The sequence below is a fragment of the Plectropomus leopardus genome, chromosome 1 (genome assembly GCF_008729295.1).
Source record: "Plectropomus leopardus isolate mb chromosome 1, YSFRI_Pleo_2.0, whole genome shotgun sequence".
Classification (NCBI taxonomy): Eukaryota; Metazoa; Chordata; class Actinopteri; order Perciformes; family Serranidae; genus Plectropomus; species Plectropomus leopardus.
The window spans coordinates 2,647,669-2,673,549 of NC_056463.1; the positions used below are offsets into that span (position 1 = coordinate 2,647,669).

The 25,881-nt window shown below is 39.2% G+C and overlaps 1 protein-coding gene across 1 annotated transcript; it reads left to right on the plus strand.

Moving 5' to 3' along the window:
• Positions 1-238: 238 nt before the first annotated feature.
• pcsk6 (proprotein convertase subtilisin/kexin type 6) lies at positions 239-24,684 on the plus strand. The gene is made up of 21 exons (XM_042490401.1): positions 239-533; positions 1,609-1,713; positions 2,315-2,425; positions 2,506-2,649; positions 4,276-4,352; positions 6,065-6,153; positions 7,222-7,394; positions 7,629-7,841; positions 11,012-11,112; positions 12,246-12,349; positions 12,478-12,595; positions 14,408-14,596; positions 15,662-15,798; positions 15,915-16,064; positions 17,239-17,341; positions 18,598-18,794; positions 19,664-19,751; positions 20,163-20,266; positions 21,368-21,497; positions 21,803-21,915; positions 22,920-24,684. The coding sequence occupies exons 1-21, from the start codon at positions 306-308 to the stop codon at positions 23,015-23,017; spliced, it is 2,772 nt and encodes a 923-aa protein (XP_042346335.1). The 5' UTR covers positions 239-305; the 3' UTR covers positions 23,018-24,684.
• Positions 24,685-25,881: the final 1,197 nt, after the last annotated feature.

The following is a 25,881-nucleotide window of genomic DNA, read 5'->3' on the forward strand; positions in this document are numbered from 1 at the left end:
CTCACATTTCAAAGGTCCAAATGCTTGTGAAAGGCGTCCGGATGCAGCTCAAGAAAGCTGATGTCGATCCAGGTTTCAGAGGGTTAAATAGCCTAATTTAAATAGTTCACCAAAATTGCCAAGTGGGTGAAATTGTCCCCTCAGTCCCCAGCAGGAGGATTGTTGCTCAGTGTGTGTGCAGGTGCGAGCAGCAGATCTGATCCCGTCTGCTGAGCTCTTATCTCAGCTCCTCCTCCGCTGCTCAGGGACTAGTTTTCAACCGGACAGTTAAATTCACCGGAGCGTGAACACAACATGATGGATTTATGACCGACTTTACCCGAAGCTGCGCTGCTGAAGACCCGACAGGCCACTTTTCTCTGAAACAGACCTCATTATCTGCAGTCAGGATGACTTTCTTCTTGCTTTTCATGTTTTTGACAGTTGAAAGGAGTCAGTGTGTTTATACAAACCACTGGGCTGTGCGGATCACAGGTGGACAGCAACAAGCTGACAGAATCGCTGCAAAATACGGATATGTTAACTTTGGACAGGTAATGACCGTGAGTCTGTCAGTGTGCTGTAACTTGTGAAAGTCTTGTGTTTACTTTGTAACGTAGTGGCATGATGTAATGTTCACTGTGACCACTTAGACTGTATCAAACAGCTGTGAACGCCAATCTGAAATCTGGTTAACCCTTTGAAACCAGGGCAAATTGACTCAGTTTCTTTGAGAAACATGGGAAGAGGACAACAAGCAACTTAATAAGAAATGGCCATAAATGAACAAGAAATGAGTGAAAAGTTACAATGAAATGACATGGATTAAAAAAGAAAATGACCTCAAAAAAAGTGCTTTAAAAGTGATTACAGCTTTTTCTTCTTGTTTTCCTGTAAAATAATTTTCCCTCGTGTTTTGATAATATCTACGAATTGATTAACATTCACTTTGGACTTTTTTTTTTGCAGTTTGCTTGACATTTCTTGCCAAATTACTTATTATGTTTTCTCACAATTTTTGGGAAAAATCAACACTTTTTCTTGGGTTTCAGAGGTTTAAATTCTAATAAATCGCATCTGAACGCAGCACAAGAAAACTGATGACGCTTCAGGTGTAAAAGAGTTAAACTCTGCCACCTTACGGCCGTTTAAAAGCCTTTTTTCAGCTCTGCTTTTAATTAATTTTAAATGCTTTTCACTCCATAAACTCAGTTTAAAGTTGCCTTGTTATAAATTGGCGCTGGTAAAACAATATAACTGAGGACGTGTGTTTGGAGGAGGTGCGGACAGGACGAAGACAGATGTAGTGAGAGGGACGCTTTAAGACGGAGCAGACGGACTACAGTGTGCCAGTTTTGCACATGTGCTGAGAATCCAGCTCACATTTTTGGTGCAAAGTCAAGCAAAAACATGCATATTTATAAAGTGACATCATGGACTGTAAACAGATGGCCCCAATGTGTTTTGAATGTAGAAAGCTTTGTAGAATCAGGTTTATGTCGAGCGTTTCATTTTAAAAAGTCAGACCACATCAGGCCTCAGATTTAGCATTTATCATCTGTTTATACTCCAGTATAGTGTGTAAGACTTGATGACTCTTGATGTTGCTGTTTGATGTTTTCTGGTCAGATAGGAAGTCTGGAGGACCATTATCACTTCCACCACAGCAGAGTGGTCCGCAGAGCTGCTTTCTCTGTGAGGGGCCCCCACAGCTTCATCCACATGGATCCTGAGGTGAGACTCGGATCAGTTTCTTTGAAGTAGAATCGAAATGTACAGCGGGGAGAGATAAGGTCACAAAAACACATTTATTCTGCTGTCTAAACTCTTCCAAGTAGACCTGCCAACCCCGGACATAGTTTAGAGTATCTCACTGGCAGAAGTTCACATATTTTGTTCATTTCATTGGTGGTTTAAAAGTGCTGTGGATGTCTTGAGATTTTAAAAAATTTACCTGTGTTTTCTTGTCCAAAGATTTGTGTGACAACACTCAACTTTCACATAATATTTGGGTTCATCAGAGGGCACAGATTCACTCCTCTTTGGCTGAGTTTCAGGCAGACAAATAACAAATGATAAAATATTGTATATTTTCAAACAATTTAGTTATTGTGAAGTTCCTTTTCTTACAATACAAAAACAAAGGAGTAGAACTTTTTCATTGACTTAATTTATTTCTAAAAAAATAGATTTGAAAAATCAAAGTTCTTGAATTTTTCCAACACAAAACAAGATGTTTTTATATAATTGTGTAGGTCTGGACCTCTGCATAAAACAGTGTGGCTCTTTTAGCCCTTAAACTGACTAATGGTGTTGTTGCCATCTCCGTCCTCAGGTGGACTGGGCTCAGCAGCAGGTAGTAAAACCCAGAGTGAAGAGGTTTGTCCAAAGTGACCCGAGCTTCATTCATTTCAACGACCCTAAATGGTCCAACATGTGGTACATTGTGAGTATAATACGCTGAATCATTCACTGTGCCGTTTACATTTCGACGAGACAAGATGAGATTTTTGTCTTTTTTTTCAGCACTGCAATGATAAGAGCAGCCGCTGTCGCTCAGAGATGAACGTCCTGGCCGCCTGGCAGAGAGGCTACACCGGCAAGAACGTGGTGGTCACCATATTGGATGACGGCATCGAGAGGAACCACCCTGACCTCGCCCAGAATTACGTATGTTGTTGCTATTCACACAAAATGCCGCCTAAAAATCAAGCTTTAAAAAACAGTATACATTAATATCATTTTCTACCTTCAGTGATTTTAAATTTTCAACCAGCATCAGTCCTAATCATAAATATTCAAATATATAAATATATATATCAAATATTCATTAATTTTCAGAATCTAACTCTTTAAATCTCCTTTTTCATGATGCCCCCCCCCCCGTGTCAAAAACACTCGTACTACTCTGCACACAAAATGCTTTTCTAAAATCAGACTTTAAAAAGTATTATACTTTTACTTTATTTTTTTAACCACCGTCAGTAACAATCATAAATATAAAAATATTCATTAATTTTCAGAATCTTAACCCTTTAAATCTCCTTTTTTCATGATGCCGCTATTTTCGTAGATGGAAGAAAAACAAACACAAAAATGAATTGTTTTCCATGTACGATACTCTAAGTAGGTTTTGTATTATTATGACAGCCAAGGACGTGTCAATAATCAGCAGCAGCACTGATTTTTATACATTATTTTTTGCGCAGTGTCAAAAACACTCACTACTGCTCTGCACACAAAATGCGCTTTTTAAAATCAGCCTATAAAAAATAATATACATTAACATGATTTTCTACTTTTATTACGTTTATTTTTTATCATCAGTCCCAATCATAACTATCAAATATTCATTGGTTTTCAGAATTTTACCCTTTTAAATGCCTTTTTTTCATGATTATTAAGAAGAAAACCCCCACAGAAAATTAAAGAAATTATTTTCCATATACTACATGCTAAGTTTTGATTACAGCTTAGGGTATGTCAGTAAACAGCAGCAGCGCTGATTTTTATACATTATTATTTTTTGTGCAGTGTCGAATACTCACGCTCGTACTGCTCTGCACACAAAATGCGCTTTCCAAAATCAGGCTATAAAAAGTATTATACTCTAATATGATTTTCTATTTTTATTGAGTTTATTTTTTTAACCACCATCAGTCCTAATCATAAATATAAAATATTCATTAGTTAGAATCGCTACCCTTTAAATGCCGTTTTTTCTTTTTGTTTTCATGATGTTGTTGTTTTTGATATACCAAATTTTGAGTAGACTTTTGATTATCGTCAGTGATTAGCAGCAACACTGACTGTGACAGGTCACCTCGTGGAAATAGCGTGGATTTTCTCCATATGCCAAATATGGTAAAAGTTACGTCATCAGGTGGAAAATGTTAAAAATTACAAACGCCAAGGCAAAAGCCCAGAATGACACCCAGAAATAACACAATGCATGTTTTTATGTTTTGATGGCTGTGGGATCAAAAATTCAATGGTGCATTTTTTACACTTAACAGTCTGAATGTAACTATTTTTTACAATATATTTTAGACTTACTGTAGGAGCTGTGCTGGAAATTTCAAGATTAAACAAAAATACAGTCTTGCAAAAATGTATGCCGTATGCATGAACACAGCCAAAATGATCAAAAAATGAAGATTATTTCCCTAAGTTTGCATGTTTGACCTCAGTTCGTCACTGCAGTAACACAACGAGAACTGTGATACGTTTCAGTAACTGTGAGCTGCTGTCTTTGTCTCACTGACGTGTTTCTGTCGTCATTTATCATTTCTGTAGGACCATCTAGCAAGTTATGATGTCAACGGGAAAGACCACGACCCGACCCCACGTTATGACTCCCGCAACGAAAACATGTAAGAGAGAACGCCACCACGTCACACTCACCTTAAAGGCCAGTGTGTAGGATTTAGGGGGATATATTAGTAGAAATTGAATATTATATAAGTATGTTTTCTTTAGTGTGTAATGTCCTGACCTCACCTTCGAATGAGCTGCTTATATCTGTTTCTACGGTAGCCCAGAACAGACAAACCAAACACTGGCTCTAGATGAGACCATTCGTGCTTTTGTGTTTTTGCATCAGCCATCAGTTAGAAGCCCCTCCAACGATGAGCAGCGTCGGAAAAACACTGATTTTGCAAAGTAAAACCGCTTAATTTAGTGTTTTTTTACTGGTTTTTACCTTTTTTGTTTTAGAGAGGAAGATAACTCGTTAAAACGCTAAAAACGTTAAAATGATAACAGCCCGTGCCTAGAATGACAAACAGTGTTTGTGAAATAAGTACTAGTGCGTGTGGTGGGTGAATTTCGCCTCATTAGTGTGAAAGCCTGCACCGTCTTTGTAGGCTTAAGGGGTTTATTTCAACTACTTTGATTTTTTCACTTGATGGCCTTTAACACTGACACCACTGCAGGAGCTGAATATTTATCTAGACCGTGGTATAAATCATGATTAAAATTAGTAAGTAGAACAGATATAAGGGAGATTGTTTGTTTATTTATGTGTTTATGTTTTGAAATTTGCTCTTGACCAATACATTGTTTAGAAATGTAGTATTTTCCTCAAAAGCTGCACCGGGCATTTTATCATTAAAACAAAAGACTAAAGCTCTCAAACTGGTTTTCAAATCCTTTTTTTCTCAAAGTTCCCCCATGTGAGGAAGATAATTTCGCCCTCAGTCCTGCAGATGACTTAACCTCCATCTGGTTTGGGGTTGGTTTCAGTTTGTTAGTATTCAAGGTCCATCCCGTCCTCACACTCACGGTCTTAAAAAGGCAGCATGCTGGTCCTAAAAAGACCAAAGCTTTACAAAATACTAATGCACCTGTGAACAACTTACATGATAATAACTACACCTTTGAAGTGCAAATCCCTCTTCTTTTTCTATTTCCAGCAGAGCTACCATTGAAAAAATATATATATATCAACAGTCAATATCAGGTTTTAAAGTCAGTCCAAAAAGTTTAAAAAAACTGGCCACTTCTATTTATTTTTAATGCATTTTATTTCTTATAAACTTGTATGCTTTTATTTTTTTCTTTAACTTTTGTTGTTTCTTTTAGTTATTTCCACCCGTGGCCTTTCTGCAATTTACTTTCAAATTCTTATTTTATTTTATTTTTACGCTGTTTCATTTAATTTTTTAGATATATTTTTAGGTTTAAAATTTTCAGCACTCTTGCATGTAAAGCACTTTAAGCTGCATTTTATATATGAAAAGTGCTATACAAATTATTATTATTATTATCATCATCATTATTATTATTATTGTTATCATCATCATCATCATCATCATCATCATCATTATTATTATTGTTATTATTATTATTATTATTATTATTATTATTATTATTATTATTATTATCATCTTCATTATTGTTATTATTATTATTGTTATTATTATTATTATTATTATTATTATTATTATTATTATTATTAATTTTATTATTATTATTATTATTTCTAGTCTTACCATCTCCCCATCAGTCATCAGAGGGGGAATCCATCATACAGGAAGGAGTATTGTGGTAGTCACTTTTCTGTTTGCTCTCTGTTTACGTGCAGACATGGTACTCGGTGTGCAGGAGAAGTCGCAGCAGCGGCCAATAACTCCCATTGCATCGTTGGCATCGCCTACAACGCTCGTATTGGAGGTAGAGTTGTTGCGGTCTGTGGATCCACCACTTTGTTCCAGAGACAAACATCTCAGCAGTTATTTGGATGAATTGCCGTTAAATATGGTGCAGATACACTCGCTCCCCACAGGATTGATCCTAAAGCCTCTGTTACCTTGAGCACAGGGATTCGGATGCTGGATGGTGACGTGACCGATATGGTCGAGGCCACGTCCTTGGGAATCCGACCCGACTACATTGACATCTACAGTGCCAGCTGGGGGCCAAAAGACGACGGAAAGACGGTGGATGGCCCGGGCTGCTGACTAAGAAGGCTTTTGAGAACGGCATCAAGAAGGTTCGATCAGTCACGAAGAAAAATCAGAGTTTATCAATCTGTGTAGCGACCAGTGTTGGGCAAGTTACTTTAAATTAGTAACTTAGTTACAGTTACTAGTTACTTCTTTCAAAAGTAACTGAGTTACTTTAAGTTACTCGTTACTCTCAAGGTAACTAGTTACTAGGGAAAGTAACTTTTTTTTTTTTTGTACTCTAAATTCTCTTATTAATGCACACACTTTATTTTGGGGTTGATGTGGCATAGTGTTCGACAAAACAACTGTAAAATTTGATCATTGTACCCATTATCAGTATCACTACGATGCAGTGGATCAACAAAACACAACATACCGTATATTTTGAAACTTTTGATAGATGTTTCAGCAGATTCGAGTTGCTGGTCGTTGATGTTATTATTATTATTATTATTTCTAGTCTTACCATCTCCCATCAGTCATCAGAGGGGGAATCCATCATACAGGAAGGAGTATTGTGGTAGTCACTTTTCTGTTTGCTCTCTGTTTACGTGCAGACATGGTACTCGGTGTGCAGGAGAAGTCGCAGCAGCGGCCAATAACTCCCATTGCATCGTTGGCATCGCCTACAACGCTCGTATTGGAGGTAGAGTTGTTGCGGTCTGTGGATCCACCACTTTGTTCCAGAGACAAACATCTCAGCAGTTATTCGGATGAATTGCCGTTAAATATGGTGCAGATACACTCGCTCCCCACAGGATTGATCCTAAAGCCTCTGTTACCTTGAGCACAGGGATTCGGATGCTGGATGGTGACGTGACCGATATGGTCGAGGCCACGTCCTTGGGAATCCGACCCGACTACGTTGACATCTACAGTGCCAGCTGGGGGCCAAAAGACGACGGAAAGACGGTGGATGGCCCGGGGCTGCTGACTAAGAAGGCTTTTGAGAACGGCATCAAGAAGGTTCAATCAGTCACGAAGAAAAATCAGAGTTTATCAATCTGTGTAGCGACCAGTGTTGGGCAAGTTACTTTAAATTAGTAACTTAGTTACAGTTACTAGTTACTTCTTTCAAAAGTAACTCAGTTAGTTTCAGAAATTCTGGCTTTATGTGTAATTCGTGCTGCTCTGATTGTGAAATAAACGATGGCCGTCTGTCAGTTGTTTTTGACTGACTGATCTGTGTGTCTCTCACAGGGCCGCAAAGGCTTGGGCTCCATTTTCGTCTGGGCGTCGGGTAACGGCGGTCGTCAGGGCGACCACTGCTCATGTGACGGTTACACCAGCAGCATCTACACCATCTCCATCTCCAGCACCACGGAGAACGGGAACAAGCCGTGGTACCTGGAGGCCTGCAGCGCCATCATGGCCACAACGTACAGCAGCGGAGAGTTTCACGAGAGGAAGATTGTGAGTACTGCGGCCTTTTTTTAACAACTGTAGCTCAGAGTGTTCGACGTTCATTAAAGATTTTAAGTTTAAAGTTTTTGCATGAAATGTTAAACTTTTGTTGCGGTTTGGCCTTTCGTTTAAAGTTTTAAAACTGGGTGAAATCTCATCGAACTGGCAATGTGCGGATCCTGCGAGAACGGGGACGTCACAGCCGCACTGTGCGTGCGCATGGTGTTTGTCTGTGGTGTGTCATTACAAAGGGTTCATAAAAAGTCTTAAAATTCATTGAATTCGTTGGATCAGAAGCTTCAAGTCCACAGCAAAAACATTTCCAGCCTGAGACGAACCGGGTCCTTCAATATAAAAGCACCACTGGACCTGTTCTACTTTATTTAATTATAACAATACTTTTTAAAATTTCCTTATAAATACTGTATTTAACTTCCTTATAACTGTATTTTATTAAATGTTATTATTACAGCAGCTTATTGAACGTTATTATTATTATTATTGTTATTTTAGTAGTTAACATTAGTTTAAAAGACTTTAAAAATACATATTGTGCATTGTGTCATATTATTTTGAAGCCATATGTTATTAATTTTGTCAGTGGAGTCTGGCTTTGAAGAGAGCATGGATAAGTTTCATTTGTAGGTCGGTTACGTGTCTGTTTGGGACGTCCTGAACATCTGACGGGCAGCCAATCATTGATGACTGTGACCGTGACAGTACACTAGGTTGTTGGCATGGAGCAAACAAGCCGCATCACTGAAGCTATGAGTCATATTTGTGTTCACGTTCTGGTCATTTGACTCGTAACTGATCATGAAAATAAAAGTTGGAGACCTTCTCTCCAAAATATGATTTCAGTTTTATTTAGCTCTCAAATCCACCGCAGAGAGGAGTCATGAAGTGTTTACTGTAAAGACAGCGTGTACAGAGGTTGTTGTAAGTGTGTGTGTGTGTGTGTGTGTGTGTGTGGGAGAAAACCAAAGAACCAAAGAGAGCAGAGGTTGTGTTTACTTTGACTAAGATAATAAAGAAAAAAAAAGATAACAAAGTGAGGGGCGATATGGAATAAAGTCTTATAACGATATTTTTTATATATTAATATTGGTTTATCAAATCACTATTTCTGACAAGCTTAAAGGTTACTTTTACTCCTAAGTGAGATATGAAGATATCATAATTTTGGTTTAAATATTTATTTTCTGTCAGACATTGAACATGACAAATATACTGTTGAACAGGAATCACCAGCTGGAGGACCTATTTTACTAAAACTCAAAGAGGTCCAGTTACTAAAATTTCCTCCTAGCGAAGGTCTGAACCTCATACCTAAAATCAATATCACCATTAACTGAACATTTGACTTTGATTACGATTAAAGAACGATTATTTTGCTTTTTGCTTTTTTAGAAGTTTGTTTTTAGCTCTCATAGTTCACTGACACAGTTTCATTGGGCCATGGTGTGTTTGAGTGTAATAAACATATGATTTATTAATATTTAGATAATTGTGGAATCACCTTGAAGATGGTTTACAGCAGGGGCATTCAACTGATTATTATTATTGTTTATTAAACTTTCCAGCATTATATCACAATTAAAAGCTCCATCTTAAACAAACTTCAGGTAAATTTAAGCACATTGTGCTGATAATAGGCCGACCTCTCCTGACTGCAGGACTCTGACTTCAACTTCTGTGAATCTTCTGTGCTGTTAATCATTTTACTCAGGAATTTAAAACTTTTGAGTCGGCCAACATCTCCTATCGCTGCCAACAGCCTGCCAGCATCCCCAGTTAGAGAAAAGGTGAAAATAAGCTCATGTGCTTGTGGCCCCGGGCCCCCAAAACATTACATCTGCTCCTGGTAATAATAATGAGAGCTCAGCACGAGCGGCTGGATGAGACACGGAGCGATGCGTCCTGGTGTTTCTAAATAATTCATCCAAAGTCTGATTAAAGCTGAAACTAACACAAAGTCGTCTGTAGAAGTCTAAAGAAATCACTTTCACCTCTGCAGATGTGTCTGTTTCAGCGCTGTGGCTGTCAAACACTCAGCTGTTCTTATTATCATTGGCTGTTCGTGTTTTCTGTTGAAACATGGCTGGAATGCGTTCTATCGTCATTCTATCGACTACGTCTCATATTTCAATTGAGGAAAAGTTATTTTGCCATTGATATCGTTATCGTCGGGCTGTGTCTTTGCTCTGGCTACCAGCCGGGTCTCTGTGGCCCAGTCACACACACACACACACACACACACACACACACACACACACACACACACACAGTAAATATTATGCTTCTGCATAGAGTGACGAAAGAAGCAGCTCCCCAGTGGAGTGCGTAAAATGGAGTCGGGCCAAACAGCGGGGTCAGGTTGTGGAGAGGACACACAGAGTCCCTCAGACCTCGTCCTCTCATCTGTCATTTATTTAAACAAGCAGAGATTTTGAGCTCCAGCACGAATCAATTTCCCGTTGGATCTGTTTTTTTGTGTGTCTGATTGTGACATGGAACTTGGATCAAGACAATTCAAGTTATTGCACGAAGATATTAACCCTTAGGGCCCGCTTTAATATTACACATACTTGTAATATTAAAAAATTGCAGGTAGCAATAGCAATTCAATTGCTAATTATTAAGTCAATTCAATGTTATAATTTGTCTCAGACAGTGATTTGTGTTGCAGCAAACATAATTAAAACACATAAAGCACAAACGATATGACAAAGAAACATACAAAAGTACTGAGCACACAAACATCTAAATGCTCTCACTGCTGGAGGACACTTACTGATAAAAACCAGAAAACTCTGATGATAAAAACGATAAAATAACGATAAAAACACGATAAACGTCTACTGACAAACACAGAGCCCACACCTGCTGCTGGCCGCTGCGTGAGCATGCGACCTGATGGAGACACTAAACGCAAATGAGTCACGTCTGTCGTAGCTATGATAAGATAAGATAATCCTTTATATGTCCCACAATGGAGAAAGACGCATTGTTACAGCAGCAAGGTGTGTACAAGGTAAGCAAAAAATATAAATAGTAAAAAAATAAGGTCCAGTATTAAAAAGCAACATTGTGCAATCGGAAATAAACAAGATTTACATCAATTTCACATGTAACTGATTTTTGAAAACTGCGTTTTCTGCGTTTGTGCCTTGTTGCAGGTAACGACAGACATCCGTCACCGCTGCACTGATGGACACACCGGCACTTCTGTCTCAGCTCCCATCGTGGCTGGAGTCATAGCTCTCGCCCTGGAGGCCAAGTCAGTCAACTTTTCTAAGTCATCTCCGTCCTTCACTCTCCTTCACCATCCGTCTTCTGTCTTTCCTCAAGTCTGTTTAGTTTTTCTGCTGACCCCTAAACTCTGTCAGGACTCTTATCTAAATACTGCACAGTTACACAGCCAAAAATATCATTTCTCTACATTAGACTGTTTTTTTGTTGGCAGGATGTTTGCCCAATTTCTGTTGAACTTTGGAGCTCTGGTCCTGATTCAGTTTATGTTCCTTTTATCATCAGACATCACTTAATATCTTCACATGCGAATATACTCTAAAAGCTGAAGCTGACCGGTGGAACAGTCTGCCAAAACCGTGCTGCATTTCTTTAAACCAGTTTGAACCACAGAAATTGGTTTATTTGTGAAATTGGAACCCCATTAGTTGCTACCAGGTTAATAAAAACGCCCTGAAATCTGAGAAATGTCCTGAAATCCGACAAAAGTCCTAAAAATCTGAGAACTGTCCTGAAATCTGAGAAATGTCCCTAAAATCCTATAAACATCCTGACAACTGAGAAATGTACTAAAATCCGAGAAATGTCTTGAAATCTGAGAAATGTCCCTAAAATCCTATAAACGTCCTGAAAACCGAGAAATGTACTAAAATCCAAGAAACGTTCCAAAATCCTAGAAATCTCCTAAAATCTGAGAAATGTCCTGAAATGTCCAGAAATCCTAGAAATGTCCTAAAATCTGAGAAATGTCCTGAAATCCGACAAAAGTCCTAAAAATCTGATAAATGTCTTGAAATCCTATAAATGTCCTGAAAACTGAGAAATGTATTAAAATCCAAGAAACGTTCTAAAATCCTAGAAATTTCCTAAAACCTTCGAAATGTCCTGAAATGTCCAGAAATCTTCGAAATGTCCTAAAATCTGAGAAATGCCCAGAAATCCTAAAGATGTTCTAAAATCCGAAATTGGGGGAATTTCCCCCCCGTGCCCATGCCAAGATCTGGAGTCGATCAATACTACAAATACAGTATGTATTGCTACTGTCACCTAATCATCGTCATCGACAGCTTATCACACCAATCAAAGTCCGAAATAAAGAAAAAGGTCATGAGTGTCTCTGTCGGGCCTGAATGAGACGAGCAGTGTCTTCGGTTTCTGCAGCCTCCTGCTGACGTGGAGAGATGTGCAACATCTTCTGGTGAGAACGTCCAGACCGGTCCACCTGAAAGCCGAAGACTGGAAGACCAATGCGGCGGGACTCAGAGGCACACTGCATTCTTCTTCTAATGCTTTCATAGTACATCGACTGTTTCGTACTCTAAACACTTTCAGCAACACCGAAGCCTCCGAGCGTAACCTCCCTTTACTGAAGTCAGTCTGTGTTTTCTCACAGTCAGCCACCTGTATGGGTTCGGCCTGGTGGACGCAGAGGCCATGGTGCTGGAGGCCAGGAAGTGGAGGACTGTTCCTCCTCAGCACACCTGCAGCCCGATACCTGAGAGACGCAACAGGTGAGGCCAGCTGCAGGCAGCTGCAGGCAGCTGCAGGCAGCTGCAGGCAGCTGCAGGCAGATGCAGGCAGCTGCAGGCAGATGCAGGCAGATGCAGACAGATGCAGGCAGATGCAGGCAGATGCAGGCAGATGCAGGGAGCTGCAGGAAGCTGCAGGCAGATGCAGGCAGATGCAGGCAGCTGCAGGCAGATGCAGGCAGATGCAGGCAGATGCAGGGAGCTGCAGGAAGCTGCAGGCAGATGCAGGCAGATGCAGGCAGATGCAGGCAGATGCAGTCCGCAGCTGACTGAAGTTTTCGCAGACTTTTTCTTTCTTTTTTTGTGTTTTATTTGATTTTACAGAAATAGACAGATGACAGAGGAGAGTTGGTATAATTGTTAAATGAACTAACCACTCAAGCCTTCCCTCCACAACCACCCTCTACTCCATGGCACGAGTAATTAATGAAAAAAAAAAATTATTATTAGTATTTACCCTTTGAAACCAGGATCAGCGTCAGTTTTCTTGTGCTATGTGCTACAGATGCCTTTTGACCCTTTGAAACCTGAGTAGATTGTTTTGATTTCTTTTGAAAATGAGGCAAGAAATTTAAAAAAAATGGCAAGAAATAAATAAATTGTGACAATACAAAATATTAGGGAAAAATGTAAAGAAATTCTACATTTGTAATTATTATAATTTTATATTTAAAGTTATGGTCACATCAAAAATAAAAGAAATATGTAAAAGATCTATATATATTTTTACATTTTCAGCACTTTCTCATTTTCTTTTTTTTCAGGCAGTCTTCTGTATCCCTTTTATTAAAAAAAATTGCTAGTTTTTGGGTCATGTTGTAAAGCTGATGTTGCCTTCTTCCCATTTTTTTGAAAGAAATTAAACCAATTTGCTTCAGTTTTGAAGGGTCAACATTCATGTATAAGAGACAAAAAAAAACACATTAAAGAAAAAAACCTAAATAACGAAAAAGGAAGAAAAAACAGTTTTCGAAGATTTACGTGATTTTGATTGACATTTTGATCATGAGGAAGTGCACCATATTATATCGCAATTTGCACTGGAGACCTAAACAATAACGTATGTGGCCACAAATGTGTTACGCAAGCAGGCGGAGTTTATTTATGAAGCACCTTTCGCAGACGCCAGTCACAGTGCTTCACAAACAAAATAAAAATAAATCAAGATAAAAGCCAGATAAAAAAATACAGTTAGAGCAGATAAAAACAGGATTAAAAAACGATGCCTGTCTGAACAAGAAGGTTTTTAATTGCTTTAAATGACTCAACAGACACACATAATCAAAACATAACACATAATCAACCAATAGTTCCTAAAGCCGCCCTTCTTGCCACAAAATCTAGATGTGGTTGCCACATTTAAAAAAAAAACAATCTTATGTTGACGTAGATTTCATCTACTGGGATGTAGCTTGATAATTCATTTAACCAATGTAATAATGTAGGAGGGTGATCAGATTTCAGGTGGACTGTAATGTGCTTCATTGGCGGCGATCGAAGCGAGATCAGGATGTTTTTGAGTCCGTATTGTCTGTGACAAGAAGACACAACTAAGGCGATTTTTTTATGTAAATATCCAAACATCCTGATATAGTATCAGTTACAGAATCCCAAAATGTTGTCAACAGATTACAGGATCAAAACGTGATAAACAGTCAAACTTTTGTCTCACCTGTGGGTCATAAAAATAATTCGTTCATGTTTTGGCTCCAAATCAATGAGGCTCCAAATCTGTCCTAACAGTTATTATAACAGCGTGTGTTTGCATGATGCGTTTGCTTTTGGCTGTCGCAGGTACATCCATGCTGGCCAGAGTCTGAACAGCAGCATCGACGCCTCTGCGTGTTCGGATGACGCTGAGCGGCACGTGGATTACCTGGAGCACGTGGTGGTCAAGCTCCTGATTGTCCACCCGCGACGAGGAGACCTGGAGATCAACCTCGTCTCTCCGTCTGGGACGAGATCACAGCTGCTGGCCAAGAGGTGAGACAAGAGTTAAATGCATTTTCACTAAAAACAAAACCTCTGTTGAGGAGTCTGGCCAAGAAAAGAGCATAAATAAGTTTGACTCTCGATGCATGTGTTTGGAAAGTACTGAGCGTACGACTGGAAACATGAGGCTTAGATTATACTGCGCCGGTGTTTTGTTTTAGTTTTGCTGTTAACCCTTAGGGCCCACTTTAATAATACACACACTCTAATCACAAATATCAAATATGTGTCAATTTTCAGAATTTTAACCATTTAAATGGCAGGTGTTTATCATGATACCACTGTTTTTAGTTGAAAAATAACAGAATTAATAACTGTCAATAAACTACATACTACATGTTTTTTCCTCACAGCTTAGGATATGGAATAACTAGCATTAACATTGATTTTTGGACATTGTTATTATTTGTGCAGTGTCAAATACTCACACTCGTAACTGCTCTGCACACAAGGTGCACTTTTCAAAATCACGCTAAAATAAATAATATATATTAATACAATTTCTTACTTCCATTGAGTTTATTTTTTCAATCAACATCAGTCCTAAGCATGAATATTATTAATTTTCACAATTTTAAGCCTCTAAAAGTCAGATTTTTGTCATGATGCCACCTAGTGGAAATAGCATGCATTTTCTTCATATGCCAAATATGGTTAAAAAAAAAAGATGTCATTAAGTGGAAAATAGTAAAAAATAACAAATTCCAGACCAAGAGGCCAGAATGACACCAAGAAATAATATGGTGCATGTTCATGTTATGTTTATGCTTTGATGGCTTTGGGATCAATAAATGCAGTTTGAGTGGGTTTCAAACATTTTTTACTTTTATTCTATTTATTTGCTTATTTTCGGGTAACTTGCTTGTTGCCTCCTCCCTTAAGCAAACCCAAGTTTCAAAGGGTTAAAGTCCTGATTTCTGAAACTCCCAGAAGCTGTTTTTGGTTGCCAAAATCTCATCATTTCTAACTGTTACAGCGTAAAGAGGCCTTATGGGGTAATTTTGTCCTCTTGACACATTTTCCTCTTGTCTCATTTGGCCTCTGTTTTATTTACAGGCTGTTTGACAGCTCCAGTGAGGGCTTCAGGAACTGGGAGTTCATGTCGGTTCATTTTTGGGGTGAGCGAGCCGAGGGCACGTGGACTCTGGAGATTGTTGACTCACCATCAAAGCTTCGAAACCCCGAGGTGCTGGGTGAGGTCCTGCAGCACGTGCACACACCTTCACATTTACCACTGAAGGTCATGTCTTTACCCTGTAACCTGATTATTGTGTTTTTGTTTTTTGGGGGGTGGGGATACTTGGGACAGGCAACCTTAAAGAGTGGACACTGATCCTTTATGGCACCTCTCAGAACCCTTACCTGCCCCACAACGCTCAGCACTCCCGTTCAAGGATGCTGGAGATCCCAGAGGAGATCCTGGAGGAGCCCGAGCTGGAGCAGCAGGACGAATATAACGGTGAGATTAAAAAAAACCAACAACTTTATTTTCCCGATTTTGAAGGTAGGATGTAGATTTATTGTATGTTTTAAAAACAAAGTTTAAAAAACAAAATTACATTGTCTTTGATCGTGCTACTTTTTTGGGGTTAATTAAAATCACCGGCTACTACGAAAGACTCCCGTTTACTCGGGCATGTTGCTGCTGCTGGCATCATACAGTTTCTGCAGTGCATTTTTTGAATATTGTGTCCTTATGGCTCCCAACAAGGTCTGTCTCACTGAATTAATAAAATATAATATTGCAATTATGTTTTTTTTAAGATTAAAAGATAGAAACTAATCAAATCTAAAAAAAACAGGACTCTAGACTCTCAAAGACTCAGGAATAGTCACAGTTAAACAGCTTAGTGGAGCTACCGTCATAGCTCGATTAGTCCATTTAATTGGACTGTTGTCCTTGTCCCAGGATACAAGCAGAGTATATGTCTTCTTTCAGCTAGTTGCTATAAACCGATATTATTTATACAGTCGATGATATAGAGCCAGTAACAGTCATAACTGTGTATTTACAATAACTTCGGGGTAGAATACCGCTCGTTGCGTACATCTAATAAAACTGAGCAAACTCTGCCTTTATTGATTAGTTTTAAGCCACCTAAAAAAATCGAGATCAGTTAAAGTGTACGCTATATTTAGAATATTTTCACCGCTTTACATCGTTGTAGGGAGATTTCGTTTCACTCCACTGCTGCCTCCATCAGCTGCTGTGGAAGGTGTAGAGGAGCAAATACTCAAATATAGTGAGTATTGTATATTGTTTGACTTTTTTATTTAAAATAAATATAATATACTTCCTTTCTTTAAGTGAAAAAAATTAAAAACACAAGTCGCCCCCCCCCCCCAGAAATAATGAACAGTCCCTATTTCTAACCATCGAGGGAGGCTGCATGGCGACGAGGAGCACCTGCAGACCCTCCGAGTCCAACTGAGGTGTTTAAATGGCGGAATAGCTCGACTTCAGTGGCATTATCTGGGTGTGTTAGTCCCATTTTGATTTAGTCTGATTTCATTCGGAGTCCAGTTTTAGTCAGACTAACACCATAATTCCACTTTTTCTAACATCATGTAAACGTACTGAGATAGAATAATGATGATGATGATGGCGATGGCGGTCTGTGGTGTTCATTAAGGGCCGTGCCACAGTGAGTGCGGAGACCAGGGCTGTGACGGACCAGATACTGACCACTGCCTCAACTGCGTCCACTTCAGCTCCGGCAGCCTGAAAACCGGCAGGTAAGAGTTGATAATAATAATAATAATAATTAATGTTAATATTATTATAAAGTTGATGTGAAACCAGACACGTGGAGGGCTCCAAACTTTAAAGCTGAACCGCTCAATAATGTTTAAGTTAACAATGGATGGCATGACTACGTGTTTGTGATTTAACCGTGCAGATCTTCTGCTCTAGAAATATTATCGAACTGGCAGCAGTAGTTGACAGTAGTTTACTGTAATTTTGCAGTGTCACTGCTGTATTTTAAAAGTATATTACCATTAAATTTATCACAGTATTCTGCAGCAGAATGTAATACATTACTGTGAGAATTTTGAGTATTTTTACAGCCGTTTGTTACAGTGTGGCATTTACCCATCACCTACAAGGAGCCACAGTTCACGGACGTTTTGACGGTTCGCCTGAAAATCAATAAATTATACACAGCAGTGAGTAAAGTTCACACTTTGCTCGTTGAGTTTACTTAATCAAAAAAAGTTAAGATATGCTGGCACAGTCCCTGAATCTCCATTTTAGGCCTTAAATTGTCTATTTTAAGTCTTAAATACAGTTTTGACAGTTCTTAATAAAAACTCACTAATGTTACTTTTATTAAGTTACAAAGTTCAGTCTCACTTTTATTTTAGGATCTGTTTTGATCACGCCGTAACAAAACTACAAAATGGAGCAACCACGGAACCGATAATCATTAACGTAATTGCAGCCCGGTCAGTATTTCGGCAGCACGCCGGCTCAGCTGGCGGGTAGTTGAAGAAGGCAGAGACAACAGACGAAGCAAAACGAGCGTGAAACGTTGACTTTACTTAACCCTCAGTGTTACTTGCAGTTACTTGCAGGTAATGGGTAAGTTTAATTACAGATGGTTAGAGAACAGCGAATTCAGTGTGTGGTTGAAACCTGCTGGAAACCAATTTAAAGCCCGCTGCACCTTGTGTAAGAGAACGCTGCAACTTATGACGTTGGGGTTTAAAATCATTACAATCACATGCAAAGTCACAGAAACACAAAGCGGCTGTAAAAGCGCAGCAGCAAACGCCTGCCATCAAACAATATTGTCCCAGGTTAGGAGCTTCAAAGTGAAATGGGTCTTAAATTTCATTCATGATAGTCTTAAAAAAGTCTTAAAAAAGTCTTACATTTAACTTGAAACCTGCAGATACCCGGCTGGCTAACAAAAATATTACAGATCCGTTCATTGTTCATATTTTGCTGTTGGTTAAATCTCTTTGCACTGTCTCACCTTTGTGTGTAGGACCTGTGTGAGTCACTGTCCACTGGGACACTATGGGGACGCGGCGTCTCGTCGCTGTAGACGCTGCTACAAAGGCTGCGAGGGATGTGTCGGCCGAACAGCCGGCGATTGTCTCTCCTGTCGAAGAGGCCTTTACCTCAACACGCTCAACTCCAGCTGCAGCGACGCCTGTCCTCCGGGGTTCTTCGCTGACGAGAGTAAGACGACCAAAATCAGTCGGCTGCTTCAAAACTTGAGCAAACTGGCTTTTTTTTTAACCCTTTGAAACCTGGATCAACATCTGCAACCTGGCATTCTTTCTGTGTTCAGACCCTTTTTAATTTCTTTAAAAACGTGATCAACTTGTCAAGAAATGTCCCACAAGTTGCAAGAAATTAGTAAAAGAAGGTGACAAGAAAATCACCTCAAAATCAGTTTTAAACAAAAGGCAGGATTGTAGCAAAATTGTCCAAAAAATAGGGAAAATGTCCAGAAAATTGTGTTTGTAATTATAACAATTTTATATTTAAAATTATTTTACAGAAAAACAAAACAAAACACACACACACACACATATAAACAAACATTTTTTTTTTTGCTAATAATTTTTGGGCCCTGTCTTGTTACGTTGCTTGTTGCTGTCTCACCATGTTTTTGAAAGAAATCCAACCAATTTACTCAGGTTTCAAAGGTTTAAAAAACATGGCAAGAAGGCAATGATCAGCTTCACAAGAAATTATCCCGAATCAGTAAGAAAGTAGTTGCAGTTAAAAATACAACAAAAGGACCTGAAAATTACAAAAAAGGAGGTTTAGAATAAAAAAAACAACCAAACCAGAAAGTGCGGACATGAAAAAAAGTGCTAAAAATAGCAGAGTTTTTTTAGCTCGGCCGATGCCCCCCTACCTAAAATCCTCTGAGCGATCCTTTAAACTTTAAATGTTTTTATTCTTTATCCACATCAGGAACCTGCAGGCGCGGCAGTGAGAAGCTGGTGATGACAGAGTGACGACGCTGCATCTGAAATGTTGAGAAAATCCTGGATTTGGACGGCTGTACTGATGCTTGTGCTTTCTGTCTTTACCAGATCAGAGACGGTGTCTGAAGTGTCATGACACCTGTAAGAGCTGCCTCAGGTACGCAGACAGATGCACAGCCTGCAGCGATGGCTACAGGTACGGAAAGACTGTTCGACTGCCGGTTATGTTTAAACTTTGTATAAAACAACGTGACCTAAAGCAGTTTGTTTTCCAAGATTTGTACACAGGTAACAAATTTAAGTGTTTAGAAAAAAAAATTCTGCCAGATATTATAAACCAAATTCACCAAGAAGTGGACTTTCTTTTATTTATTTTTTTTCTGTTTTTTGTTTGTTTATTTTCTTCTAAAAAAACAAACTGTTATTATCACTGTTGCCTGTATAAATACATTTAAATACCTCTTATTTATTTAGCTTTTATTTTATCTCTTCCCCACTTTAATGTCAAAAAAGGAAAATGATGTAAGTATGCTGTGCTGTATAAGATGCACCAATATTATTTCCAATGAAAATTGAAATGAAAAAACGTCATTTATTTTGGTTACAGTCTGGCAGGGATGACCTGTGTTCCTGAATGCACCAATGGGACCTTTTTCCACCTGGAGGAGATGACCTGCAGCTCGTGCCACTTCTCCTGCAGGACTTGCACAGGTCCGTGTGTTTGACTGCAGCTTCTACCGTGTTTTCACTCAGGCGGCAGAAATAAAACCTTCTCGTGATGAGGCCGAGAGACAAGAGCTGTGGCCTAGCAGACAAAGTTGAGGAGATTCAGCTATTGTTGTGAATATATTTTGTCATGTTGTCACACAGGTGAGGGGAGGAATATTATTGGATATTATTATTAGATCGTTTGTGTCGCCCCTGCTTTACCTCGTCCTCACTGGTCTGGTGTGATCTTCTGTGGAGGGAGAAAGGAGAAGGAATTGTTTGGGGAGGGGATTTTAAAAAAACATATATTTTTTTAAATTGGTGGGGAGAAACTGGAGCAGGGCAGCCTGTCACAAAGTAAAACAATTAAGAAAAAATCCTCGACCGACTGAAGGCAGCAGTGAAACCAGAAGAGGAACATAAAGATTGAATAAAGACTAAATAATAAGTCAGATTATTCCTTTTTTTGAAATTCAACAGCTGGGAATTTTTGTTATCTTATGTGAACTTTTTTTTGCAATGCAATGCTTTGCATTTTGAAGGGAGGATGTTTGACATTTTTAGGGAGGTTTTGGATTTTTCTCATTTAGGAAGACTGTTTTTGAGTTAAGGTTACTTTTAAGTTTTCTTTTCGTGTTTTCTTTTGATGGAGGGAATTAAAGGCAGCAGGGATTATTAGCTGTCCCTCTTTTAACAAAGCTGTTCTGGAGTTTTACCTGCAACTCGAGCTAAACTTTAAGCTCACTGTCGTTACATCTTTCCAAAAGTGCTGTGTGGTCCCAATAATCCTCCACTGATCTGAGGCCAGATAAATAAAACTCTGCAGAAATATACATCTTTTTGTCAGATTTATAAAGCTGTGTGTAAACCTGATTCTGTTTTATAAATCTTCCCCGTTGTGGTGCGCGAGCTGCATTTCCTCACCCACAGTTCATTATAAATGGATGTAGAAGAGCTCTGTAACGCCCATTTGTATATCAATACTTGAGCCCCTCCACCTCTGAAGTTTCACAGATCATTTTTGTGCACATACATCCCTTATGCATCTGGCCCCTGAAGGTTTTTGTTTATCGTGACATTATGTTCCCTGTCTGTGTGTGGCAGGGCCGGGTCAGGAGGAGTGTATCCAGTGTGCTGAGCGTTACCTGCAGCAGGAGTGGAGGTGTGTGCAGACCTGTAGTCCTGGATACTACCCCGGAGAGGCAGCAGGAGTCCCTCATAAGATGTGTCACAGGTGGGTCACTGTGGCTCAGCCCTGAATCACTGCAGCCCCCCAAAAAACAGTCTCAAGTCACTCAGTCATAGTTTTGTTGTCGTAAAATCTGAATCTTGCATTGCCCTTTATTACAGTTAAATTTAGGACAGAGGAACACCAGCTTCATTCATATATCCACGTAAAAAAAACCCCGAATCATCATTTTACTGCTTAAATACCCCCAAAGTGAACTCTTCTTCTGTTAAAGAAAATAAACAAAATAGGTGTTTGTTATGGATTCGATGATTTCAGCTGTTTTTTTTAGTCTTGCTTTGTCCATCCAGGTGTGAGGAAAACTGTCTGAGCTGCAGCGGCCCGGGAACAACCTGCACCAGGTGCAAAGAGGGTTTCAGTCTGGTCAGCAGGACTTGTATCGTGAATGCATCGTGTCATAATGGTGAGTTTGGAATAATAAACACATCATTTTAATTCTCCTATCGAGTATCGTGTTTGAGCACGTAAACACCATATTTTACGAGGAACTTGGATACGACAGCTGAAGTGCTCTGACAGAAAGTGGTGTGTTATACGCAGAATGTGAATAATCCGATTTCTCTGTGCTCATCTAAAAACCAAATGCTGAATATGATCATAAGTCTTATAAACAGCGTATTCGTGTCCATTTTACTGCACTTTATTGAACAGAATCAGGTTTCTGCGCAGCTTTACAAATCAAATGAAGAGAGCGCACATGCATATTTGTCTTTGCCGCATACACACAGTTTTAGTCGTCAGTCTACACAGTTTCATCGACTGGTCCCTGGACTACGAAGTGTTAAAAAATTAACAAATGTAAAATGTATAGTGTTTGTTTCAGGTATCAGATCTGAACAAATACCTGGAAAACATTGTGATGTAACTAGTGGCCACTTATCGTCTGTGTGTGTGTTTTAACCCATAATCCTCCTCTACAGGATTTTTTTTGTTTGTTTATGTGCTTCTGGACTTATTTTCTAACCCATTTTATTTATTTATTTATTTTTTGACATTTTGTTTATTTGCTTTCTCTTCACAAAAACTATCACACAGTCAACTTCAATTAGGCAATTTTACAGAGTAAACCTTTTTTTTCCATTTTTTGACAATTTTAAAGCAACAACATAAAAGAATTTGAGATAAATGAATAGAAGCGAAGACAGGGTTTTTATTTTTTATTTATTTATTTTTACTCATTTTCCCCTTTTACATGATTAAAAGCTTTTCATGTTCAATCGGTTGTGTATGTTGTTTTCGTATGTTCATATAAACCAATGAAAAGAGAATTACACAAAAAAAAAAAGAAAAAATGTTTAATATAAGCACAAAAAACAACAGTGAAACCAACTTAAACTGGAGCTTGTGACGGTGCGGTTTTTATTCAGTTGAGCTGATTTTGTGCCTCTGCTTCGATCTGTCCGTCAGCTGATGAGGTGTTTTGTGAGATGGTCAAATCCAACCGTCTCTGTGAGAAGAAGCTCTACCGTCAGTTCTGCTGCCGGACCTGTCTGATGAACGGATGACGAGCCGCCGACCCGCCGACGCCTCCCTCTCTTTTATCAGTCTTAAAAAGAGGTAACACCTGAAGTGTTGTCACGTTAAACCCACGTCACCTACAATCGCTCATAAGGAACTAAACTTTAATGCGTACGGGGTTTTCGACTTAAGTCTCACTTTGGTGTCTTTTTTAAGGCGGGTGTGATTTTCATAGTAACCTGCAGTTTATTGAATGTTTAATATTCTGATCTGAATTTTATTAAACATGTACATAACTGCTTTATAAAGAATATGCTTTTTACAATATGAAGCACCGCTTAAAATATTCAGAGTGGGAAAAAAATGAGCTTTTATTTTTGAATTATCAAATAAGTTTTGCTTTCTTCACCATTTTATGAGTGAGTTTTTACTTTGAGCTGAATATTTTCAGCTCAGTAAAAATGCGCCTCCGTCCTCCCTCGCAGTGACTGCTGCGACCGCAGCTTTATTAAAACATGATGCTACAGTTTATCATCACTTTACCCGGCACGAGCGCTGCTATTTTTAGCACTGTGGAGCGTTTGAACGTCCTTCAGCTCTTTGCTGGCTTTAGTGTTTTGTTCACTCTCAATGCTTCATCTGCGTCATTTCCTGCAGCTGTTTTCAGTGGAAACGTCTCTGATAAAGTCACCAGTGCAGCCACACGTGTTGTGATTGATTGAAGAGACGAGCCCCTAAGGCTAAAAGATTTTTTTTGTTTTTTGTTCCCTCTGCTGACCCCTTAAAACACCGACCGTGTTTACGTGCATGAAATATTCTGGGTTTTGCCGTTAATTAAAAAAAGGCTAAATTTCGACTAAACTTTACGTGGCTAGTGAAAATAAATATTCAACTAACATTTCTGTTTCCATGCAGCCGTGCATACTCCGATTTAAGTCCTCTAACTTATTGCTCATAATTTCAAAGTGACGCCCTCAGAGCCGTGAAACATCTTTTTGTTCCTTTGCATGATTTTTTTTTTATTTTTAAAAATTTCTCCCGGTGGGTGATTTGTTCAGCCATGCAAACACAGCCGCTCTTTCATTCCTTTGACCACGTTTTGAAAAGGTTGGTGTTGATATCCACGTCCTTCATAATGTTTTAATATAGGCTTGTTTTTTTTCTTTGTTTTTTTTTCAAAAAAGTAAATGCTGTCTTTTCTTTGGGACATGCATCTCTACACTCAAGCCTTGCAAACTTAATAATAATTATTATTTATATAGCAACAAAGTGCTTTGAGAAACAAGGCAAAGCAGAAGTAAGAGGGCCAGACAAAAGACAGAAACAATTAAAAAAACAAAAATAACAACCCATACAATACGAATAAACACAATTCAAAGAATAAAAGCAGTTAACACATAAATAATAGATCTAATAATAAAATTCAACACGATCAAGACAGAACAGAAGAATAAATAAAAAGATAAACTGAAACAGATGAATTCAAATAGACGACATCACATAAAACCAATTCTATAAAAGTGATTTAAAAAAAGTCTACCTGTGTCCCAATTCAGGGTCTGCATCCTTCGGAGGCTGCATTCGAAGGCCGATTACGTCACAGCGCTGCGCGAAGGCTGTCCCATCTGGTCACAATTCGAAGGCTCCTCCTTTCGCAGCCCACAAATGCGTCCTCCTTCTCCCTCTGTTTGGAGGACACATCGCTACTATCCTTCGCGGCCTCCATTTCCCAAGATTCCTTGCGCGCCCGCGTTCTTCAAAAATAATGGCGACACAGAGCGGAGATCGGAGCGTTGATTTAACTTAATGTGGGTTTTTACTCATTTGAAAATCAAACGCCAGATATGTTAAACTTAGAGGGACATTAAAATCTCATAATTTCATTCATAATACGTGACGTTAGTAATGCTAACACGTAGCCACCTAGCAGCCCCGCTGTGCCGCCCGCAGCCCGCTGACGGAGGCTGTACTGCATGAAAAATCAGCTTCCGACGCGGACATAGGCACTTCTCCTTCTCCATCAAAATTTAAATAAAAAGTAAATTTTAAAAATAAAATAATGTCTTTGCTTTAGTGTCCCCCCTCTCTCCCCTCCCTCCCTCTCTGGCGAGCCTTGACGGCAGGAATAAACTGTCGTGGGGGAAAGGGCGGGAACATCTGGTGACGCAACCAGGAAATCCTCCGAAGGCTAGACCGTCCCAATTAACAACCATTAATGCGGCCTTCGGAGGTGCCTCCGAAGGAGTCGCCTCCGAAGGAGTCGCCTCCATAGACCGCGTAGGCTGCGTCCTCCGAAGGATGCAGACCCTGAATGGGAACACGGCTTCGGTCAGCCTCATCTGCTCAGGCAGGTTGTTGTTGTTGTTTGTATTCAACGTGTCCATGAAAACGCACAGAGCAGACAAGAGGCCATTTGTCACAAACTGCAGTAACGACCTCATTTGAAATGTGTACTCTGAATGCCCAAATGATGCTCCTGAAAGCAGAGTACTGCAGTACACTGCTGAGCTTCTGTGGCCGTACTCCCGCCTGCTTCTCCAAAACTGGGAGAGAATCCAAACTATCCCTTTAACAAACGTGGAAAGACAAACCACATATGCTGTGGCACTCAAGATTTAATGGAGCAACGTGTTTCGCTTACAGCTTCATCGGGCTCATACTGAGCACAGGAAGACAGTGGTTTAAATAGGAAACAGCAGTCCAAGAACTCACATGTATAACTGAACTACAAAAATACATATAATATATATGCACTGTTTCAATGGTAAAAAATACATTAAACCATGTAAAATATGGGAAAAACCTCACCAAGTCAAATTCATTCAAATAGAAAGACAAAGTCAAGTCAACATCACTTCTGCAAGAAAGATAATTACAGCACATCATATCAGAGTTAAGGTCATATCTGAGT